This window comes from Miscanthus floridulus, chromosome 9, assembly GCF_019320115.1.
Source record: "Miscanthus floridulus cultivar M001 chromosome 9, ASM1932011v1, whole genome shotgun sequence".
In the NCBI taxonomy this organism is placed as follows: domain Eukaryota; kingdom Viridiplantae; phylum Streptophyta; class Magnoliopsida; order Poales; family Poaceae; genus Miscanthus; species Miscanthus floridulus.
Window position 1 is genome coordinate 11,313,263 of NC_089588.1, and position 19,708 is coordinate 11,332,970.

Below are 19,708 nucleotides of genomic sequence, written 5' to 3' on the forward strand. Positions count from 1 at the left end.
CATCTATCACTTCTCTAGGTCTTATGTCACCAATGTCCATATTCTTCATTGCATTTGCCAATCTTGGACCTCTCACATCATCATGATTCTCATCTTCATCTTGAGATTCATTTGTCTCATCAAACTCAACATCATGAACTTCTTCAACTATCTTGCTTGAATTATTCCATACTCTATATGCTTTGCTTGTAGTTGAATAACCAAGTAAGAACCCTTCATCACATTTCTTCTCAAATTTGCTTAATCTTGTGCCTTTCTTCAAAATATAACATTTGCAACCAAACACTCTAAAATATGCAATGTTGGGCTTTCTTCCATTCAATAGTTTATATGGTGTCTTCTCAAGCATTCTATGACAATAGAGATGGTTGCTACAATAGCAAGCCGTGTTGATAGCTTCGGCCCAAAAAGAATCACCCACATTGTATTCACTAAGTATTGATCTTGCCATATCAATAAGTGTTCTATTCTTTCTCTCAACAAGACTATTTGATTGTGGAGTGTACTTGGGAGAGAATTTATGTTTAATTCCAAATTCATCACAAAGCTCATCAACTCTAGTATTCTTGAATTCACTACCATTGTCACTTCTAACTTTCTTGATAGTTGTATCAAACTCATTAAGGCATCTCTTGATAAAAGTTTTGAATATATCAAATGTTTAACTTTTATCACCAAGAAAGAATACCCATGTATATCTTATAAAATCATCAACTATAACAAATCCATACTTGTTTCCACCAATGCTAGTATATATGGTTGGTCCAAACAAGTCCATGTGCAATAGCTCAAAAGCTCTACTTGTACTCATCATGCTTTTGCTAGGATGTGTATTTCCAACTTGTTTGCCGGCTTGACAAGCACTACATAGTTTGTCCTTCTCAAATACTACATCTTTCAAGCCTTTAACTAGATCATGCTTAACCAATTTATTCAATTGTTTCATTCCAACATGACCAAGCCTTCTATGCCATAACCAACCCATGCTAGATTTAGTGAGCAAGCAAGTTGACAATTGAGTTTCACTAGCATTGAAATCAACCAAGTAGAGGTTTTCATATCTAAATCCTTTGAATATCAAATTAGAACCATCTACACTTATGATTTCTACATTATCAACTCCAAATATGCATTTGAAACCAAGATCACATAATTGAGCTACCGACAATAGATTGAAGTTCAAGCTTTCAACTAGCAGCACATTGGATATACTCATGTCATTGGATATTGCAATCTTACCAAGCCCTTTGACCTTGCCTTTCCCATTGTCACCAAATGTGATAGAATCAAACTGATTGTTATCATTTGACTTGATTGAATTGAACATTCTTGAATCACCGGTCATGCGTTGAGTGCACACACTATCAAGCACCCAATGCATTCCTCCGGCTTTGTAATGTACCTACAAGAAAATATCAATTCTTTTTAGGTACCCAAACTTGCTTGGATCCTCCAAGGTTAGTTACTAAGCTTTTGGGCACCCAAATTGCCTTCTTCTTTGGGCCAACAATGGGAGCACCAATAAACTTTGCCTTTACACCGTTAGTACCCTTGGTAAGCATGTAGCAAGAATCAAAACAAATAGAGGATACATTAGTATTGTTCTTGTTCTTGCATGCTTGCTCTATATGCCCAACTTGCTTGCATCTAGTGCAAAACGGACCATTGCCCTTCACAAAACTAGTATTGTGAGTTGCAAAGGTCACCTTGCCATTCTTGGGGTATAGCCCAATCCCTCTTTGTTGAGAGAAAATCTTTGGCTATCAAGCACTTTAGCAAGCAGGCCTCACCGCCATAGGCTTTACCTAAGGCGTGAGTGAGCTCATTTACCTCCTTCTTAAGGGTTTCATTCTCAACCATTAGTGAGGAATCACTTGTGAAACCATCACTAGTAGATGACATAGAAGTGGATGTGCTACAAGAAGGGTTAGTGGGAGCAATAACACTAGGCTTATAAAAGGATTCATCAATAATATTACAAGTTAAGCCTTTGTTACTTGTTTGAATTTGTTCCTTCTCATTTTGGGCAACAAGAGAAGAGTGAGCTTTCTCAAGCTTGGTGTGAGCCTCTTTAAGCTTTTCATGGGCTTCCATTAGCCTCTCATGAGATGCTTTTAGCTCCTCAAAGGATTGCTCAAGAGCTTTGTTGCTCTTGCGCAATTCTTTGCACTCCTTTCTCTTTATGTCAAAATGATCACGAGCATCTTCAAGCATGTCAATTAGTTCATCTTTAGTGGGTTCATCATCGTTATCACTATCACTTTCATTGTTACTCTCATCATAATATTGTACCTTTGAGCCCTTGGCCATGAAGCATGATGGAGAGTCAAATAGTGAAGGCTTGTTGATAGCAACACTTGCAAGAGCCTTCTTCTTGCTTGATGTCTTCTCATCATCACTATCATCATCACTTGTGGATGCATCACTATCCCAAGTGACTACATATGATCCTCCCTTCTTCTTCTTCTTGAAGATCATTTTGCTCTCTTTCTTGCCCTTCTTCTTGATGTTCTTGTCATCATCGTTGTCACTATTATGTGGGCAATCCGCAATGAGATGATCCTTGCTATTGCACTTGAAGCATCTTCTTGGTTCATCCTTATTCTTGGAGGATCTATTCTTTCTTCTAGCATGATAGCCTTCATCATGAATTTGCCAAATCTCTTTACAAATAGAGCCATTGCTTCACCATCTTCTTCATCACAAGTACTTGGGCACTCATCATTGCTTGACTCTTCTTGCTTGGCCTTGCCCTTGGATGATGATGTGGCCTTGAATGCCACACTCTTCTTCTTTTCATCCTTCTTCTCATTTTCTTCCTTGTCATCACGGTATGTATCATCGGTCATCACATCACCAAGCACTTGGTTTGGTGTCATTGTGTCCAAACCACTCCTTACCAATAATGTGACCAACATGCCAAATCTTGGAGGGAGACATCTCAAGAATTTATGAGAGAAGTCCTTGTCCTTCACCTCCTCACCAAGCTCCTTTAGATCATTTACCAACACTTGGAGCCTATCAAACATCTCAGGTACATTCTCATCTTCTTTCATCTTGAAGCTAGCAAACTTCTATTTGAGGATATAAGCTTTGGTGCCCATGACGGCTTGTGTGCCCTCATATGACTCTTCTAGCTTTCCCCAAGCATCATGAGCCATCTCCATGTTCTTGATTTGCTCAAATACCCTTTGGTTGATAGCATCATGAATGACACTAAGAGCAATGTCATTGTTTTGCAACTTTTCTTCTTCGGCGGCGGTGGGAGCATTTGGATTAGCAACCTCAAACTTGGTCTCTACCACTTGCCATATATTTCAATTGATTGACTTGATATGTGATGTCATTTTTGCCTTCCAATAGCTATAATTAGTGCCATCAAATTGGGGTGGCCTTTTGGTATTGTTGATTTGAGCCATTTTAACACCGAAGGTTGTTAAGCCTTGAATCAACAGTGTACTAGCTCTAATACCACTTGAAAGGTCCTAAATGGCTAGAGGGGGGGGGTGAATAGCCTAATAAAAATTTCTACAACAACACTTAAGACAAGGTGGTTAGATAACTAAATGGCGTAATGCAAGTTTTGCTCTAGCACTACAAGAAATATGCAAGCCACCTATCCACAAGTCTAGTGAGCTATACTTTTCTAGGCACTCAAAAGTTAAGACTAAAAACTACTACTAGAGAACTAGCAAGAAAGCTAATTACAACTAGCAAGGAAAGCTATCACTACACAAGATGTATATCAAAGTAAATACAATAGAGTGATAGAGAGGGTTATACCACCGTGGTAGGTGATCAACAATAAATACAATGAAATCCTCAGAATAGTAATGACACAAGATTTTTATCTGAGGTTCACTTGCTTCCCGGCAAGCTACGTCCTCGTTGTAGCGATTCACCCACTTGGAGGTTCACGAGCTAATTGGCATCACACGCCAAACCTGCAATCGGGTGCCGCACAACCAACACAAGATGGGGATTCACAAGCTACGGGCAATCCACTAGAGATGCCTTTTGTGAACTCCCACGAGGAAGGCTCTAGAACCCCTTACAATCACCACGATCGGAGCCGGAGACAAACACCACCCTCCGCTCAACGATCCTCGCTGCTCCAAACCGTCTAGGTGTGACAAACACCAAGAGTAACAAGAGAAATCCACAGTGAAACCCAATCACCAATTGCCTCTAGATGCAATCACTTAAGCAATGCACTTGGAATCACTCAATCTGACTTTGATTTGCACTATCAAGCAAGGAGATGAGTGGGAGGGAGTATGCTTAGCTCAAAGGGAGGTTAAGGATGTCAAAATTCTAAGAGAGATACCTCAAAGCCAGCCAACTACTATTTATAGACACCCCATTGAAAACATACCCGTTGGCCCCTTTAGTGGGCTGACTGCGCGTCGACCGGACGCGCTGCAGGGTGCACCGGACATGTTCGGTCACCAGCGTCCGGTCACTCTTTCGATGCCACATGTCCTAGCCATTTGAATGTTACCATTGGCGTGCAATGCCTCCTTTGCGCATGCTCACTGCACTCGTACCGGACGCGTCCGGTCAACTAACCGGACTCGCAATGCCTCAGCATTTGGTCCAACTCAGAGAGGTTCTAGAAATGATTTTTCCCGACCGGACGAGTCCGGTCCGCTTGACCGGACAAGCCATAGCGTCCGGTCGCCGCTGCACTGCTCTACCTGCCGAGAAACCGAGGCAGCATCGCGTCCGGTCACCGCTGCGCTGCTGCCCTTCTCCTAGGGTTTGTCACCGGACGCGCTCGATCCCACGGGGACCAGCATCCAGTTACAGCAGTGACCCCTTCTCTTATCTTCAACACTTCACCCTTGCTCCCAAGTGCTAAACACAATGTGTATCACCTTTGTGCATGTGTGTTAGCATATTTTCAAAGCATTTTTAAGGGTGTTAGCACTCACTAGAATCTAAATGCATATGCAATGAGTTAGAACATCTAGTAGCACTTTGATAACCACATTTCACAATGAATTTCGCCCCTCTTCATAGTACGGCTATCAATCCTAAATACACTCACACCCTCTATGGTGTCTTGAGTGCCAAAAACAAAATGGCCCTATCAAGTATACCTTTGCCTTGAGCCTATTTTGTTTTTCTCTTTCTTCTTTTCAGGTTGGATCACTTGAACATCATAGCCGACCACTCCTTTACTTGGCCGATCACTCCAAAGCATAGCCGACCACACGCCGACCACTCAAGTGCCTTGCCGACCACAGTAGCGCCATAGCCGACCACATAAGAGTTTTGGCCGAGCACACTAGTGTCATAGCCGAACACTCAACTTGATCTTGGACCAATCCTTTCTTTGCTACACACACTTAGCACTTAGGTTAGTCCAAATAGGTTTCATCAATTAGCCAAAACCAAACTAGGGCTTTCACACGGCGAAGCCCAAAAAACACTCGGCAAAGGCTTTGCTGAGTGTTACACTCGGTAAATAGCACACGGCGTACATAGTGCCGGCAAAAGTTTCTTTGTCTAGTGTTTTTTATCGGGCACTCGGCAAAGACTTTGTCGAGTGCTAAAACTGACGCTCGACAAAAAAAGCAATGTGATGGCGCTGCGACGGTCACGGCGCATTTGCCGAGTGTCTAACAGCCTGGGCACTCGGCAAACATGCCCTTATTTGCCGAGTGCCCCGGGCATGACACTCTGCAAACATGCCTTTGTTTGCTGAGTGTCCAGGACCTGACACTCGGCAAACATGGCTTCTTTGCCGAGTGTCACATCTTGGACACTCGACAAAGACTGGCCATTCTAGGCCCAGATTTTGTTCTCTTTACCGAGTGTTACAGTGACACTTGGCAAAGATGGCCATTTTAGGCCCAGAACGCATAGATTTTTGCCACATGGCCTCTTTGCTGAGTGTATTTAGCATGGCACTCGGCAAATAGCCCTTTTGCCAAATGTAACACTCGGCAAAGATACCATATATATGCATTTTATTTGGTTCAGTCAGATATAACGTACCACACTCAAATAAACATTACATCCATCACAGATAGTTCACAATAAGCATCACAGGTAGTTCGTATAGATATATCAACAATACATAAATGCAAATAAACTTCAGAATCACAAGTAGGTTCATTCACAGTCACAAATGCAAATAAAATTCACATTCACAGTTAAGTTTGTTCACAGTCACTCTCCAGGCTCATCAGAAATGCAAATAAACGTAGTCACTGTGACCACGGTGACCATTGTGACCACGGTTGGTCATAAGGCTCATTCAATGCCGCAGATTGATTCTGCACAAAGGAGAAGAGATAAATCATTCACAGTGATTGAGAACGAAATGTACAAGTATTAGAAATAAACTAGCGACTAGAAATAGTAATTAATTCTGCGAAAACTAAAAGTAGCTAAGTTACAGTGATTGAGAATGAAACAGTGATTACAAGGTTAACTACAAACTAGAAATAAACTAGAAATTAGAAACTAGAAACATACGCACATCACAAAGGAGAAAAGATTGATTCTGCATAAATTAGAAACGGTGATTATAAGGTAGTGAAGTGACTCAGAGTGTCGGAAATAGTATTTGGAGCAGGTTGAGAAGGAGGGACTGGCATCGGTGGCAGAGGTTGACCGATTGCAGCGTAAACACCCCTCATCATTTCAAACATCTACAGTCGCTCTGCCTCCATCCTCTGTCGCTCTACCTCCATCCTCACCTCTAGCTCCTCCCGGAGCCTCATTTCTTGCTCCAGCTGAGCCTACAATATTTCATTCCAATGTTACAATGCAATGCAAAAGTATGTAAAAATCAATGAACGATGAATAAAACAGAAATAACCTGGAGTGCGTCCATCTGGAACTGTGTAGAGTCCAGCTATGGGCGTATCGCCGGGCTAGAACTCGTGCTCCATGCTCGAAGCTTGGAGAGAGTGGGAGTACCGGTCGTGTCAATTGTGCCGTCGCCAATCCAGAACCGGCCATTCTTCTTGCCTCCTCCCGCCCTCATGACCACTTCTCCATCAAGGTCATGGGCGCTCGGATCGTACTCTGGGGATAGAAGGGGCCGCCATACCTATGTTGGTGCTCGTCGCAGGTGATGGGTCCGACGAGGAACTGGCGAAGAGGCGCGTTGAAGAACGACGGGGGCGGCGTAGGGGGTCGGGGGCAGGGGTAGCGTCAGTGGGGCCAGGGGCTGAGGGTAGGGCCCGGCGTCGACGGGGGCCGGGGGCAGGGGGCGGCGCCGGGGGTAGGGGGCCACCGGTGGCGGGGGCAGGGGGCGACCGCGGGCGCGGGAGGTTGGCGGCGGGAGACAGGCGGCGTGGGCGCGAGACGTGCCGGCTGCGGGGCGTTGGGAGCGAGCGGCAGCGGCGCGGTGCGCGGGCGCGGGAGGTGCGTGTGTGGAGGTGAGTTTGCGTTTGGGCGTGTGTGCAGGTGAGGGAGCGCCAGGCTGGAAATGAAGAAGGTTTGTCGAGTGTCGGATTGGGCTTTGCCGAGTGTCGGTTCGGGGAGAGTGTCAAATGGGGCACTCGGCAAACACCGCTTTTTTTTCATTTTCCTTTTTTCCCTTCTTTTCCATAACGTGTTTTTCTTTTTTTCGATGTACTTTGAAAATACCTTATCAAATTGAGTCAACAATATATATTTGATTTTTCTACGAATATTATTACATTATTTTATGCAATTACTGCTCAAATTTAATTTATATCAATAAAAATTCTATAATTGCACTTAATAAATTAAAATTATCAAACGGATCCAAAAATTTACCAAAATTTCACATAAAACAATCTATGTTCTCTATTGCCTATACAAAAAGTTTTGAAGCCAAACTCCAATTCGACCGTCACTTTGACTCTAAATCTTACCGAATCCTTCTCAACGCTACAATCCTTCTTCTGAGATGCTTCGGTTTGTAAACATCGTGCGTGACAAATTATGCCAAACCTTCTCAATTTTTTACCACAACCTCCATGTATGATATCATCACATCATGACAAATCTCATGATTTTCAGACTTCGTTTGCTTTTTTAGAATTTAAAAACCAATCGACCACACGTTCGTGGTCGTGTTTTCTGAACAAGATGTTCGAAATTTCTTTTCATTTCCCGGATAAGGCCTTACACTGGACTCAATAACATGAATATCATTTTCTACTCATTTTATTCTATTATTTAAATCACTTGCTGTTCAAATTTGACTTATACCAAAAAATTCCTAGAAATGCAATAAATTAATTAAATATAGCAAACAGATCCAGAAATATACCAAATTTTAACATGGAATAACACATGTTGTATGTGGAGAGTAGAAAAAGTTTCAAGATCAGAAGACCAAAAAAGAAATTATTTGCCGAGTGCCACATGTTTACACTCGGCAAACATATTTCTTTGCCGAGTGCCACAGGTTTAGCACTCGGCAAACATATTTCTTTGCCGAGTGTCTTCCTTTACCGAGTGTTTTTTTGTCTCTTTTGTTGAGTGTATTTGTTTGCCGAGTTTTCCACTAACGGACACTCGGCAAACGTACTAACGGACGGCACACGTACTTACGGACGTGGACTTCGCCGAGTGTTTTTTTTTCTCGTTCGCCGAGTGCTAAACTTTGCTGAGTGTTTTTTTTTGCCTCTTTTGCCGAGTGCAATTATTTTGCCAAGTGTTTTTGTGGCAACACTCGACAAATAGCTTCTTTGCCGAGTGCTCGATAGAATGCACTCGGCAAACATTTTAGCACTCGGCAAACACCCAGTTTTCGATAGTGGTTGTTACCATAAACATACACCTTAATTAAGTAAACAAAAAGATAGTACAGGAAACCTTGCTGACGACCATAGAAACAAACAGATGGAGAGGAGGCACCCAAGCCAAGCAATTAGCGTCCTGTCTCTCCGCGTAGACGGGGTGCAACGCGGAGGCCATCAGCGCGGCGCTTTTCCTTACGCGTCGAGAAGATCAATCAACTAGTACTGTAAACTCGCTCCGTCCGTTATGGAATGCGTACTGATGAAAGTTTTTTAAGTTTGACTAGATTTATAGAAAATATTAACAACATTTATATCTCTAAATAAATTTATTATAAAATATATTCAAGAATTTATCTAATGATACTAATTATGTATTATAAATATTAATATTTTGTTATATATATTTGATCAAAGTTAAAAAAAAAAAGTTAACCTGTGGAGAGGTGAGAACATCTTTTCTTTTGGCACGAAGGGGAGTACGCTACTAATGTACAGTAAGCTTTTGTGAGGGGATGAGAGGCAGAGGCAATAATCGAATCGATGATGACCACACTGACACACGCCTGACCGCTTAGGTGACCGTGGACTGAGGTCGTCGGTCAGCAGATGAGCCCATCTTACAGGCAGATATCCATGAACCCAGAATAACCGAAGGAAGGAAGATATCCATTCCGCGTCAATCCAATCCAATCCAATCCAATCCAATCCAATCCAATCCAATCCGCGTCAATCCCACCCAATCCAATCCGCGTCGGAGGAGTGCGCGTGGGCCTTCACGCAGATGCCTGACCGCTTCTACACGGAAGGTGACCGACGACGTCAGTCCACGGTCAATTGACCGATCTGCAGTATCCTCTGCATCCGTCTATAATAATAACACTCTCACTCCAGAACTCATCCACTCTGACTCCAGAACTGATCCTGCCACCATAGCGACATTATTGTCGATGGTTGCCACCATGCATCGCCTAGCTGCTGCCATGCTCGTGTTGCTCTGCTGCTGCTGCTTGTTCCTCGCCACGCAGCAGCAGCAGCTCCAGCCAGCCGCCGGTGGTAACAGAGCGAGCCCGAGCTGCATACCACACGAGAGGGACGCCCTGCTGGCATTCAAGCACGGCGTCACCAGCGACCCTGACGGCGTCCTCAGCTCGTGGCGGCGAGACGGTCGCCACGACGAGCAAGACTGCTGCCGGTGGAGAGGCGTCCGGTGCAGCAACCGAACTGGCCACGTCCACGAGCTTCGACTTGGACGTGGAGGCACACCAGAATATTTGGCCGGCCAGATAAGTCCTTCTTTGCTTGCTCTGGATCACCTAGAGCACCTTGACCTCAGCGGGAGTGATCTAGTAGGGCCAACGGGTCGTCTTCCCGAGTTCTTGGGCTCTCTAAAGAATCTCAAGTATCTTAACCTCTCTGAAATACCATTCTACGGTGTTTTGCCTCCCCAGCTTGGCAACTTGTCGAGGCTGCAGTTTCTAGATCTTACCAACTTTGGGGGAGACACGAACTCGATGGATCTCTCATGGTTAACACACATTCCTTCCATACAATATCTTAACTTGGACGGAGTGAACCTCAGCACAGTAGCGGATTGGCCTCGTGTCATGAATATGCTTCCTTCTTTGAGGGCTCTCCATCTTTCATTCTGCTCTCTTGCAAGCGCAAACCAGTCGCTGCCACACCTGAACCTTACAAATCTCGAGGAGCTCGGTGCCTCCGTGAACTCCTTCCACCATCCAATGGTGACCAGCTGGTTCTGGAACATAACAAGCCTTAGATTCCTTGACCTTAGATCCACTAGAATGTACGGTCAATTTCCGGATGCTCTTGGAGACATGACATCCCTTCAAGTCCTTGATCTTTCAAATGATGATTGTCATTATGATTATCATGATGATGACAAGAACATGCGCAGCATGATCACGAATCTTAAGAACCTATGCAATTTGGAGGTCCTGAACCTTTATTGCACTCTCTTATATGGTGACGTAGCTGAGCTGTTTAGGAATCTACCTCGATGTTCACCCAACAAATTGCAAGAATTGGACCTCGGTAGGAACCATTTAACCGGGATGTTACCAAGATGGATAGGGCAATTCCTGAGCTTGGTTGTTCTGAATCTAGGTGGGAACTACATCACAGGACATGTTCCATATGAGATTGGTAAGCTTAGTAATTTGACCCATCTGCGTCTATATACAAACAAACTGGATGGCACGATAACTGAGGAACACTTTGCTAGTGCAAGGAGCTTGCAATATATAGACTTGTCATATAATGCCCTCAAGATTGAGATCAGCTCGGACTGGCAATCACCATCTACATTAGAGTATGTATTCTTTGCATCCTGCCAGATGGGCCCACTGTTTCCTAGGTGGCTTCAGTGGAATGTGAGCATCACCTATCTTGATATCTCGAGTGCAGGTATAGCTGATAGGCTTCCACAGTGGTTCTCCGATGCCTTTTCAAATGTCGAATTCATGAACATCTCCAACAATCAACTCAACGGAACTTTGCCGGCTGATATGGGCTCCATGTCACTTCATGAACTCTACCTCAGTTCAAACAAATTAACTGGTCAGATACCCACGCTGCCACCAAACATAGCGTGGTTGGACTTATCCAATAACTTGTTGTCAGGACCTCTGCCCTCTGCTACTAGATCCACCAATCTAGAATCGTTGTCTTTGTTCTCCAACCGACTCATTGGTCATATTCCTGAATCCTTTTGTAAATTTCAGAGACTGGGTGTGTTGGACTTATCCAACAATTTTTTGGAGGGAGAACCACCGTCATGCCTTAGGGTAACAGATTCTATGAAATTTGTAGCCTTAAGTAACAATAGTTTGTCAGGAAAGTTCCCGTCTTTTCTGCAAAACTTGACAAATGTGCTCTTCCTAGATTTGTCTTGGAACAAATTCTCTGGAAGATTGCCAATGTGGATTGGAAGCTTAACATCATTAAGAGCTATACGATTAAGTCACAACAAGTTCTTTGGTAGCATTCCAATGAACATCACAAACCTTTCTTGCCTTCAGTACATGGACCTAAATAACAATAAGATATCAGGCTCTCTGCCGATCTACCTATCAAATCTTAAATTTATGACAAACACATCCATGATGGGTTGTTCTGACGACATTGAAACAATGGATTATGATGACATTGAAATAATTAATTCTCATCTTAATAGTTTGTCTACGGTCTGGAAGGGGCAGGAATTGAACTATGGTTCCATTCAAAGAATTTTGGACACAAGTATGATGAGCATTGATTTATCTTCAAACGACTTAACCGGCAAAATTCCAGAAGAAATAGTTGTTCTTGATGCGCTTGTGAATTTGAATCTATCAAGGAACCACTTGACTGGAGTTATTCCAAAGAAGATCGGGGAAATGCGATCACTGCAATCATTGGACCTCTCGAGGAACATGCTTTCAGGGGAAATACCAGCCACTCTATCAAAGCTGTCGTTCTTAAGTTACTTGGAATTATCATACAACAATCTTATAGGAAGAATTCCATCGGGAGTACAGCTTGATACCCTGTATGCAGAGTATCCATCTATGTACATTGGCAACATCGGTCTTTGTGGACATCCTCTTCAAAACAATTGCTCGAGAGAGCGTCATGCACCAAAGCAGGGTGGCCTAGGAAGAACTGAAGAAGGTTATGGGATACCATTCTTTTATCTTGGACTCGGGTGCGGCTTCGTGGTTGGTACATGGATTGCATTTGGTGTTTTGTTGTTCAAGAGAAACTGGAGAATTGCTTGCTTTCGACTCTCGGACAAGTTGTACGACAAAGTATATGTCCTTGTTGCTACATGGGCAAGAGCAAGACAAACACAAACTGATTAGCAAGCATGAAGCAAAGGCGATGGTCGGTGCTTCAACTAAAATTAGCCAATGCATGCATGTATGAATAATGGAAGTCGGAGAGAAGTCTTTTCAAGAGTGCTTTGAATTTTGTTACTACCAGTATTACATATTGCCATGGTTTTCTTTACGAAATGAAGATTTGTGTGTCCATGTTTATCTCTTATATCATGTAATAAACTGAGAACTGACACTTGATCATCGGCCAACATTAGTGTTTGTTGTACAAGATATATATTAGTTGTTAGTATGTAGATAACATAAGTATGTTGTAAACTCTGGCTGATGTTCACGATGTTGGTTTGTAGTCTGTACAAGACGTTCGCCTGGTCAGCTCAGGGCGCTATATAACACGTAGACGCAACCTCTACAGAGGTTAACACGCCTCACCAAGTTTTACAGTAATAATTATTTCCTTATGATGATGAACATTAAGACATGGTCAATCAATTCCATGTAGCGCTTCAGGCGGTACTACATCATTGGTCCCTGTGGGCCATGGTAGTCGGATCCGGCAACCTGAATACGACCTATCGTTGCATGTTCCACGCTCATCGTCCACATTAGGGCTTGTTTGGCTGCACCCGTATCCACCTTAGTCCACGTGTGTTGAAGTGGATTGAGGTGAATACAATGTGCAGCCAAACAAGGCTTGGCATGCCGTGGAATTTCAGTGTACCTAGGCGAGGGATGATATGAATCAAAATATCATGGTCTCATTTGCAACCAAAGTATTACATATAAGCAACATTCACTTACCATACACATTGAACAAGAAAACAGAGAACAAGGAGAGCAAATTTCTCAGAAATTGAAGAGCCCAAGAGATGAGCACCGCTTAACTGTTGGAGCAGTAGTATACTACTACACCTGCAGTACCGCTACCTACAAACTGGAGAGCGCTACTAGTCAAATCTCAAATGGGGTGCAAAATGACCTGGGGATAGTACTCCAGGCACATTTGAGATGATGACTTTTTATGATCAGGCAAATAAAAAAATAAAGTTTTCATAAAAAAATAAAAATAAAGTTCATATATAGTCACCAGCATGATCTTTGTTACGTACCATCGCAAGGGAATAATCATGTTCAATCTGCACACACTCGACTCAACACAAAACTGCTAATATGGTCATAATAATAAAACGAAAACTGAACCACGGAATGATGATGGTCCGGTTCTGGTTCTCTTCATCATAGACGAAAAGCAACACATAAGGCAGTCTAAGATGATAAGCAAATGATTTATTCACAGCTCTAAACAAGTTATAAACTAAATCAGGCACCAACAAAAACCAAGAACGCAACTTCACCAAAAGGCTACAGATCGAACTGTGTAACCTTTATAGAGTAAATCTTAGCAATTCCAACTTTCCAACAACCAACGGCCACTTGCAGGTTGCCAGCTGCAACGGCTGCTGCTGCATCTCTCCCTTCCATAGCTACCTTTTAGGCTTTTACATACCACATGCTGGGACTTGGACGGCGCTGGCGTCGTCGCCGCCCTGGGCGCGCCCCTGACCGGCCGTGGCCCATGGGGCTATTTTTCCAGTGGAGCGAGACGACGACGTCTGTGAGCCGGCTTTCATGCATGGATGGCGCCAGCGACGACAACACCCTGGGCCTGTCGGCCCTGTCCGCTCGTGGGGCAGTTTTTCCAGCAGAGCCGGAGGGAGATGACGCCTGCGAGGCGGCTTTCACCGACGACAGTGCCGGGGACGCCAACGTGAGCCGCCAGCGCTTGACGTGCAGCGTGAGGTCGTCGGCAGGCCCGAGAGTACGTAGCGACGGTCCTCTTGACGGCGGCGGTCCCGTTGGTGTTGAGCAGAGGAGCAAAAGGAAGCCATGTGTGCAGTGTGCTGTGGGCGTAGCGCGCTTAGCTTCCTCGGCGCTGGAGGGGGGAGGTGACGTACCTATGCGGTGTAGGAGAGAGGCATGACGGTGTGGTGCGGGCGACAGCTGCTGGCTTTGTGTAGTCAAGGCGTGAAGTAGGAGGACGTCTCACCTCAGACAAGCCTGGTCACGATTACTGTTGTGCTCAAATTTTATATTATTTTTGAACATTTAATGACTCCCTTCGTAAATACTCCATTCTAAAAGTTATTGTTTTTTTCATGCCATGAGCTCTCGATAAGATCTATAAATTCTTATATTTGAGTTTTTTCATTTAAGGTCCTTAAGATGCTTAAAAAAATAATATAATATTCCAGCAGCATATTAATCGCGTATTATGGCTTGTCACCTTAGAAAAATAATATCATTCTTGTTCGTTGTCGAATAAAGATAATTTGTATATAAAAATTGTTGTTGTCGATGAGATTTATAAATTCCTGGTTTTGAGTTTTTTCGTTCGAGATCGTTAAGATGGTCCAAAAATTGATACAAACTTCAGGGAGCCAAATAGTACTGCCGCTGACATGTGGGTCCTATCTGTGAGATCCATGTAAGCGCTAAATCGACATGCCACATATGGTAGCGGCTTTCTTATGGCGCCTCACAGTTAATCTGGTGCGCCCTTCACCGGATCTAGTGGCCATGAGGTCGGATCTGGCGGGATCCAAGGGTGGGCTCTCTCGGAGGCCAGCGGCAGAGCAGATGTAGCAGGTGGTGCGGGCTGGCTATGGCCGGCTCTGCACCGGTGGCAGCCTCCTTGCGGTGGTTCCCCTCCATGGCTCCTTGGGACTTAGATTTGTTCCTGATATGGATGGATCTGTGCTCCCCATGGCATTGTCGGCGTGCAGGTTTGTGCGGTGGTGGCCGTGATCGATGTACAGTCATCAACACTGGATCTTGCTGGGCATTGGCGTGTTGTCATTGGAAGTGGGTTGGGTGCTAGGCGAAAGTCTTCGTCTTGCTGTTGGGCTGACAACAACGACGTCTTTGGGGTCCATATTCCTTGGAGGCGCCTGTCGATGCACCCCTCCTCTCTCGATGTGGATCTTGCAGGTAAAATCATTGTCCATGTTGGATGGGCAGCGGCGGCGTGCCTACGTTGTGTTCCTTCCTGAAGGCACTGTCTTTGCAGTTCCACACACAGTTCCCACTTTGGTACCTTTGTTTTGACATCAAAGTTTCTAAGTAAACAAGGATGTGAAGGATTGCTACTGCACAAGATCAAATTTTGTGGCCTGAAATCAAGGGTTTCTAAGTAAATTAGGATGCGAAGGATTGCTACCGCACAAGATCAAAGCAGTTTTGAAGCACGGGCATTGAAGTAAGAAGGTTAGTTCTTCTAGCTCCCTTAGTTTTGTTGCTTTATGTTTTTTGCGTACCTCTTTTGAGGATTAGAGTCTAAAGGCTCTTGTAAACTTTGGCTATGTATGTCCACCAATGGATATATGGATATAGAGGCCGGATTTCTATCCATTATCTAAAAAGAAATGCACTATTTTCACTGGTCTTTAGTACTGCCGGTTCCAAAAGCCCCTGAGGGTCGGCTCGGCCTCAGCTGGCTCCCGAGGGTTGGCTCTGCCTCGTCTGACCCCTGAGGGTTGGCTCTGCCCCGTCCGACCCCCTAGGGCTGGCTCCGCCTCGCCCGACGTCTTAGGGCTGGTTCCGCCTCACCCGACCCCGAGGGTTGGCTCTGCTGGCTCCGCCTCGCCCAACGTCTGAGGGCTAGTTTCGCCTCACCCGATGTCTGAGGGCTGTCTAAGGGCTAGCTCCGCCTCGCCCGATGTCTACGCGCGACTCCTTTACAACAACGCGCGGAGTAGATAAGGTAAGGCATTCAAAGTCAACTGCAATACCGAGGACCGTACCCTACACCCCTACAGGACAGTGCCATTGGGCCATGCCAGAAGGGTGCTTTGTGACCTTCCAGGCATGTCAGAGCGCAAATAATGTTGTAGGCGCCAAAATTTGCTTTATAGTGTTGTGGGCGCCGTCATTTGCCCTCGGGCATGAATCCTTATGGAAGCCCACGACAACCACTACGGTCCAGAAGGGAACTCGCATCATCCACAGTAACGGACGTGCGGTCACTGTGCCGCCTGCTCCCTGTATGGCCATCGATCAACAGCCTGGTCCGCCGCGCCGCCCGCCAGGGTGGGATGGGACGTGACAACCCGCTGACAATGCCAGGACGTGGCATCATCAGCGGATAGACACCCAGCGCGGCCCTATCAGGGTCAGCGGACATGCGCCTGGCGTGGGGCTGTCCCTGTCACCGCCTGCCATGTTAGCGGGGCCCGCACAAAGGAAAAGGAGGACCCGACTCCTTGAAGGACTTCCTTTGCCTCTCGGTTTCCTCTTTTCTCCCATCTGTAATCCATGCTCTCCCTTGGCCTATAAAAGGGAAAGTAGGGCACCCCACTAAGGGGGTCGATTCATCGCATCACAACAGAACCACTAGGCTCGAACCTTGAGCAGATAGTTAAGCAACAACCGAGCTCTCAGCACCCATTCAACCTTTCCATCAGAGACTTGGGATCTGTCCCTCTCTCGACCATTTGTAACCCCTACTACGAACTTTTCAGTGCTAATAACACGAGCAACAGCCATGAACTGGACGTAGGGACATTCTGTCTGAACCAGTATAAACCTTGTGTCTTTTTAGCACACCAACCGGGCCAGACATGCAATAACACAAATTTACTTGTTGGTGTTTACTCGAAACACCAACAGTTGGCATGCTAGGTAGGGGACTTTGTGCATCCCGACATTAACATCAAGCCATGGATGGCTAATCATGGCATCAGCTGGGTCCTAGGGGCACACGTGTGCTTCGGGGATCTGGATTTCATCGTCACGGTGGTGGGAGACCTAGCGTGGGCACCCATTGTCGCTCAACCCTTCCAGCCCACTGGCCTCGACACGATCACCGAGGTACTCAAGGAGCTGCGGTTGTGTGCGCCAAAGGCCCGTGCCCCTGGATGCAGCCAGCCCCTCGACTTCGACTACGGGAGGCTTGAGTGCTAGCTCAGTGTCTTCCTAGGACCCTGTCTATCCCGAGAGGACCTACGCTGCCTCACCTTCTCATTCGCCAACATCATGGCATAGCTCATCGGAGGAGAGCCACTCTCTCTAGAACGCTTCATCCGAAGCTCCCCGGCAGTGCTCCTGTTTGGTCTCCGCAACGCCGCAGAGACCGGTAGCCACCTCGTTGCGCAACGCATGACTCCATCTTCCACGAACATCGGGTTCATGGGGGTGATCGAACACGTCGCAGAATCTTTCCACAACCTCCTTGCAGAGGGGTCGGAATCACCCTCTGGCTCTGACTCCAGCAAGGGGAGCCATCACCCCTCTCGTGAATGCTTCATGTCAGGTACCCTCGAGGGACATGTCCAAAGCATCCTTGAGGAGGAGGTAACCCTGATGAACAACCTCGATGACGAGGGCGAGGGGGAGATAGCGGCCCCACCTCGCATGCCGGTGGAGCAGCTAAAAGCCCAACATCGAGAGCTCGAGGAAGCGTGACTCCAGCTTGAGCAGGAACGCGTGGAGCTCGATCGGGAGATCGAGCGCCATGGAGATGGTGGGCGCGCACGTGCCGTGGCCCGCGATGTGAACTAGAGGATCATCGCAGACGATGAAACCCTCCCTTGCTTCGCTCGGGTGAGCTAGAACATCGCCACTGCTACGGCCTTGCTCCGTGGTCTTCCAGAGGCTACGACACCCGAGGATCGTCGAGCCCACCATGAGATTCGCACGCTGCTCGAACGTGCGCTGGCGCTGCAGGCCAAGAGCTCATTGTCTCGGCGATGCGAGCTCGATGCTAGCCAGCGCGCGCCCTCAGAGCATCCTAGCAGGGACACATCGGTCCACTAGGCACCGCAAGGCGGCAGGCAGTGCACCGTAGTCCTGGTGCGTTAGTGTCTCAGTCGCAACCATGATGCATGTGACACCCTCGACGCCTGCAGACATACCTACGACGACCCAAGAGAGGGAGCTAGCCATGGCTATCACCCTCATCATGGTGGACGCTACGACTATGGAGAGGACCAAAGCCCGAGCCAGGGCTTGCCGGGGCCTTAGGCCTTCGGTCGACACATCCTCGATGTTGCCTTCCCGCCAAGGTACCAACCACCAACCAACATCCCAAAGTACTCTGGGGAAATGAACCCTGGACTATGACTCGAGGATTATCGGCTTGCCTACCAAGCCGGTGGTGCGAATAATGATGATTTCATTATCCGCAACCTTCCATTGTTCTTAGCCGATTCGACACGAACGTGGTTGGAACACCTTCCGTCCAACGGAATCCAAAGTTGGGCGGACCTGAAGAAGATCTTCATGGGAAACTTCCAGGGCACATACAAGCATCCTAGAAACCCATGGGACCTCAAGAACTATCGATAGAAGGCCAGAGAAACCCTCCATGGGTACATTTAATGCTTCTCCCGATAGTGCAACGAGTTACCTAACGTAGTCGACGCCGACGTTATAGGAGCTTTCTTGTCTGGGACCACCTGTGAGTCCCTGGTTCACAAGCTAGGACGCAAGGGCCCACGAACCACCAAGGAACTCCTCGACATCACCACCAGCCATGCCTCGGGTGAAGAAGCGATCAGAGCAATCTTCAGCCGCCTCAAGGGCAAGGCGAAGCAGGACGAGGACGTCGGCGAAGGCGCCTCTAATCGTCTCTCCAAGAAGAAGAACAAGCAGTGGTGCGAGGGCTCGCTCATGGCTACCATAGACCACAGGGGTGGCAGGAAGCCCACGGAGGGAACTTCGAACCACTTCAAGAAATTGCTCGAGGGGCCATGCCTGAACCATACCTTCCCCATCAAGCATCTGTACAAGGACTGTGGCCTCATGAAGGGGTTCTTGTCTGGAGGCTCAAACAAAGGGGAACACGGGAAGGACCCTAACCCAACCACAGATGACACCGAGGGGAAAGACGGTGGCTTTTCAATGTCGGATGGCTGCCTCATGATCTTTGGAGGGTCGGCGGCCTATGACTCCAAGCGCCACCAGAAGGTCGCACACCACGAGGTCTATATGACCAAACCGGCCACGTCCACTTTCCTCCAATGGTCGGAGTCCACCATAACCTTCAACTAGGCCGATGACCCAGAGAGCGTCCCATAATTGGGGAGATATCCGCTCGTGGTTGACCCGATCGTCGGAACGAAGCGGCTCACCAAGGTACTA

The 19,708-nt window shown here is 46.4% G+C and overlaps 2 protein-coding genes across 2 annotated transcripts; one reads left to right on the forward strand and one right to left on the reverse strand.

The window, feature by feature from the left end:
* Positions 1-1,364: 1,364 nt before the first annotated feature.
* LOC136479228 (uncharacterized) lies at positions 1,365-3,056 on the reverse strand. The gene is made up of 3 exons (XM_066477162.1): positions 2,711-3,056; positions 1,998-2,639; positions 1,365-1,402 (listed from the first exon to the last, which is right to left on the reverse strand). Exons 1-3 carry the CDS (start codon positions 3,054-3,056, stop codon positions 1,365-1,367), a joined length of 1,026 nt encoding a protein of 341 aa, XP_066333259.1.
* A 6,594-nt stretch (positions 3,057-9,650) lies between these two features.
* On the forward strand, positions 9,651-13,000 carry LOC136481351 (receptor-like protein EIX2). The gene has a single exon (XM_066478709.1). It carries the CDS (start codon positions 9,683-9,685, stop codon positions 12,593-12,595), a length of 2,913 nt encoding a protein of 970 aa, XP_066334806.1. The 5' UTR covers positions 9,651-9,682; the 3' UTR covers positions 12,596-13,000.
* Positions 13,001-19,708: the final 6,708 nt, after the last annotated feature.

Bases quoted from the DNA above. Each gene is read 5' to 3' on its own strand.
- LOC136479228 (XM_066477162.1), bottom strand. From the start codon at position 3,056: ATGAAAGAAGATGAGAATGTACCTGAGATGTTTGATAGGCTCCAAGTG. The intron at 2,640-2,710 runs GTACTTGTGATG...TTCATGATGAAG, and splicing joins AAGCAATGATGAGTGCCCAA to GCTATCATGCTAGAAGAAAG. The intron at 1,403-1,997 runs GTAACAAAGGCT...ATTTTCTTGTAG, and splicing joins GAAGGAACAAATTCAAACAA to GTACATTACAAAGCCGGAGG.
- LOC136481351 (XM_066478709.1), top strand. From the start codon at position 9,683: ATGGTTGCCACCATGCATCGCCTAGCTGCTGCCATGCTCGTGTTGCTC.